The 3376-nt window shown below is 39.0% G+C and overlaps 1 protein-coding gene across 1 annotated transcript in view; it reads left to right on the forward strand.

The window, feature by feature from the left end:
• LOC102583020 (probable sodium/metabolite cotransporter BASS4, chloroplastic) overlaps positions 1–3376 on the forward strand; it is a 48665-nt gene that overhangs the window by 40906 nt on the left and 4383 nt on the right. The window contains exon 11 of the mRNA XM_006359666.2: positions 2180–2265. Coding sequence (XP_006359728.1) covers positions 2180–2265 — 86 coding nt within the window. The remainder of the gene's footprint in view (positions 1–2179; positions 2266–3376) is intronic.

Genomic DNA, 3376 nt, shown 5'->3' on the forward strand with positions numbered 1-3376 from the left:
TCAACTCTACCTTGAATGTGATTTATGAATTCAAGGTTGTGATTTGTGATAGGAATGATCTCGTGATGTTTAGGAATGATTTTAGATAGCTAAACATGAGAAAAGACTGAAAGTCAATATCTGAAGGTGGGTCCGCGACGCTGAGAAGCATTTAAATTTTGGTTTCGAAAATGGCTTTTGAGGCAGAACACTCCGTGTCAGCTCCGCGACGCGAAACAGAAATTCCCAAATCTGAGAAGTGGCTACGCGACGCGGAGGGGGTTCCAAATTTCGACCGACGAAATTTCTTCTTCGTTTCCTAACCCCAATTCACCTAACTTTGATTCTTTTTCTCAATCTCCCTTTAGATTTAGATATCCAGCACATCTACACTAGAATCTAACTCTAACCCCTCTATAAATCGACACATTAACTTCAAGAACTCCTCAATCTCAGCCCAATTCAAGAACGAAAGCAAATTCATGAATACATAACAAGAACTTCAAAGCTTCAACTTTTAGAACGAATTTAAAGTTGAAATTAACATGATTGGTGTGTGGGTGAACAAACCCAACACTATGAAAGCTTACATACCTGAAAGAACATCTTCTTGAAGAACTTGAAGGAAAAATCTAGAAAGAAGAACCCTAACCTTAGCTTTTCTTGATTTTCTTGAGCGTAGAATCTTTGGAGTGAATGAGAGGGTTTTTGATTTAAGAAAACTGATTTTCTACTCGCTTAGGGCAATTTAGATGACCTTCTAAGGGTTTTTAGGACTAAAATACCCCTAAAAGAAATAATTAAAACGAGTTGGGAGTCGGAATGATTTTTCACCAGGCAGTGAAGTCCGTATTGGCTCCGCGTCGCGGAGCTGCTGCCAGGTTTGCGCGACGTTAGTAAATCAGTCATAACTTCTTACTCAGAACTCGAAATTGAGCAAACTCAGTGGCGTTGGAAAGAGGATTTGAAGGGCTTTAGTTTTCTATCTTGTAGCTCACCTAACTCATCCTGTTCTAGGAGTTATGGTCGTTTGAAGTTGACCCAAAACTTAAGAAAAACTAGGAATGACTTGAATGCTTTTCTCTTTAGTTCTTCTTGGAACTCAAGGTGCAACATCAAGTGACCTTAATACTCAAGAAATTTTAAATTCCTTGCAAAAATCTCACTCACAATGAAGGACGGTTCGAGTCTTAGCTCAAAATTTTCTGGGGTGTTACAATTTGGTCTCCTTATATGGACTTGGACAAACCTCCCCTCAAGAGCTAGCTTTTGGGGTTGAGTTAGGCCCAAGTGTCATATATTTACAGTTATATTATCATTGCAACACTTTTTTGATTGTTGACTCTACATCAAACTAGATAAGCATAAAGTTTGTGCATTGCTCTTTATTGAGTTACATGTTAGTAAACCCCATAATACAATTAAGTAGTCCAGTCAATGTTTGTTATCACAGAGCTTTGCTAAGTTTGGGGAGTTATTCGGACGTGATATTAAATCCTAATTACTGATCCCATCGCATTTTGGGAGCATCAGAGACCTCCTTTCTATAAATGCATACTTTCGCTCTCCCAATCACGTGAATTATATTAATATGGAGATTAGGTAAATACAGTTAAAGCTCTATATACTAGAGATATGAAGTGTATTAAACTGAATATTTTTGCGATTAACAAGTCAGATTAAAGCAGCAGTAATATGGAGTTATTTTTACAATCTAATTGTTGGGAGCTGAGAGATTTCAGTTACAGGTAACTGCCCACATACACTGGTTTTAAAGGAAAGTGGGTTAAGTAAACTAGGAAGGAGGGAGTAGAATTTTAACCATGATCCCCGTTTCACATGCTTTGAAGATGCAAAGATGCACCAAAGATCGTCTGCCGTTCTTTGGCATTAAGCAACGTTAGTCTTCAAATGTTTTCTGAAATGACCATGATGGTTCTCATACTTTTGTGTGTTTTTTGTTATGGAATAGGAAAGCAGGTTTGTAATTTTATGTTATGAGCTGTTTATGCTCCCCCCTGCCCCTGCATTTAATTCACGTTAACTTCTGAAGTCGAGGAAGTGTATTTGACTGAACTGACTGCCAGAATGATTATATGGGCAAAAAAGTTTATTCCCATCATACTTTAGCTTTAGTTTTTGTTTTGTTTTGTTAAAAATATTTAAAACGCACTGCCTGATGAGTTGTTTTTTAATTCAGGCCCCTTTTATACAAGTGAGCAGATCGAGGTCGTTGCTTTTATTGGTTAAGCCAGCGGTATTTCTTCTGGCTGTTGTGTTAGGAGTGTATGCTTCCACCTCTCCTTTCTCTTCGTCTTTGTTAACTTTTGATGTTTAATTTGATTCATTTTTATGGCATTGTGGATTTGATGTAATCAATGCAAAATGAATTCTGGCTTACATAGGTAAATGTTAGGGAAACTTTTTTGTGGACTAACAAGTTGGCACTGAACATGACTTTTAATATCTGGGATTTTTTTCTTGGCTCAAGTGTCTTTTGTTGCACTTAATATATGTAGCACCTTTTGAAGAACCAAGTAAATTCTTTTGTCTTTGGCAGTTGTTAGAATAGAAATAAGTATTTCCTACTTAGAATAGGAATAGGAATAGGAATAGGAATAGGAATCCTAGTTGGAAAAGGATTCCAATGTAGTGTCTATAAATAGGATCTCAATGTAACTAATTAAAAACAACAATTCAATAATATTCTTTTCCAATATTTCTCACATGGTATCAGAGCATTGGTGAGAAACTTCAAGTCACCGTGTCAAATTCCGGCGACGACGGTTGGGACTGATTTGTGTCATCTTTCGTTCTGAAGGTGTTGTGCGAAAGACAACACCATCACGAGGCTTGGGAAGCGCAGGCGACCGAACCCCAATTAGATCCACCGGAAAACAGCCCCTCACGCGCTTCCACGCACCATTCGAAGGTGGAAGTTTTCCGGCAAGATCTGGTCACGCGTTGGCGCGTGAGTGCTGCTTCGGTCATCTGTTTTCGAGCAATTTTCTTCTGTTGGGGTCGTCCAGTATTTCCGACCAGAACCCAATCAGTTTTCTCCAGATCCGATCACCGGAATTAGGGTTCCGGTGATTTTCAGGCAGTTTCCGGCGAAATCAGACCACTGTAGGGCAGTTTCCGGCAAGTTCCCGGTAAAATCAGAATTTTTCAAGCCACTGTGGGCAGATTCCGGCAGCTTCCAATATTTTCAGACCACTATAGCAGTTTCTGTCAGTTTCCAGCATACATACCAGTCTATGGAGAATCGACGAAGGAGAGAACGTTTTGGAAAATCTCGATCCAAGTGTAGTCATTGTCATAAACCTGGACACACTCGTGACGTATGTTATATTTTGCATGGTCCACCACCCAGTTATGATCCTATTGTTCTAAAGGA

This window comes from Solanum tuberosum, unplaced genomic scaffold (assembly GCF_000226075.1).
Source record: "Solanum tuberosum cultivar DM 1-3 516 R44 unplaced genomic scaffold, SolTub_3.0 scf00304, whole genome shotgun sequence".
Lineage (NCBI taxonomy): Eukaryota > Viridiplantae > Streptophyta > Magnoliopsida > Solanales > Solanaceae > Solanum > Solanum tuberosum.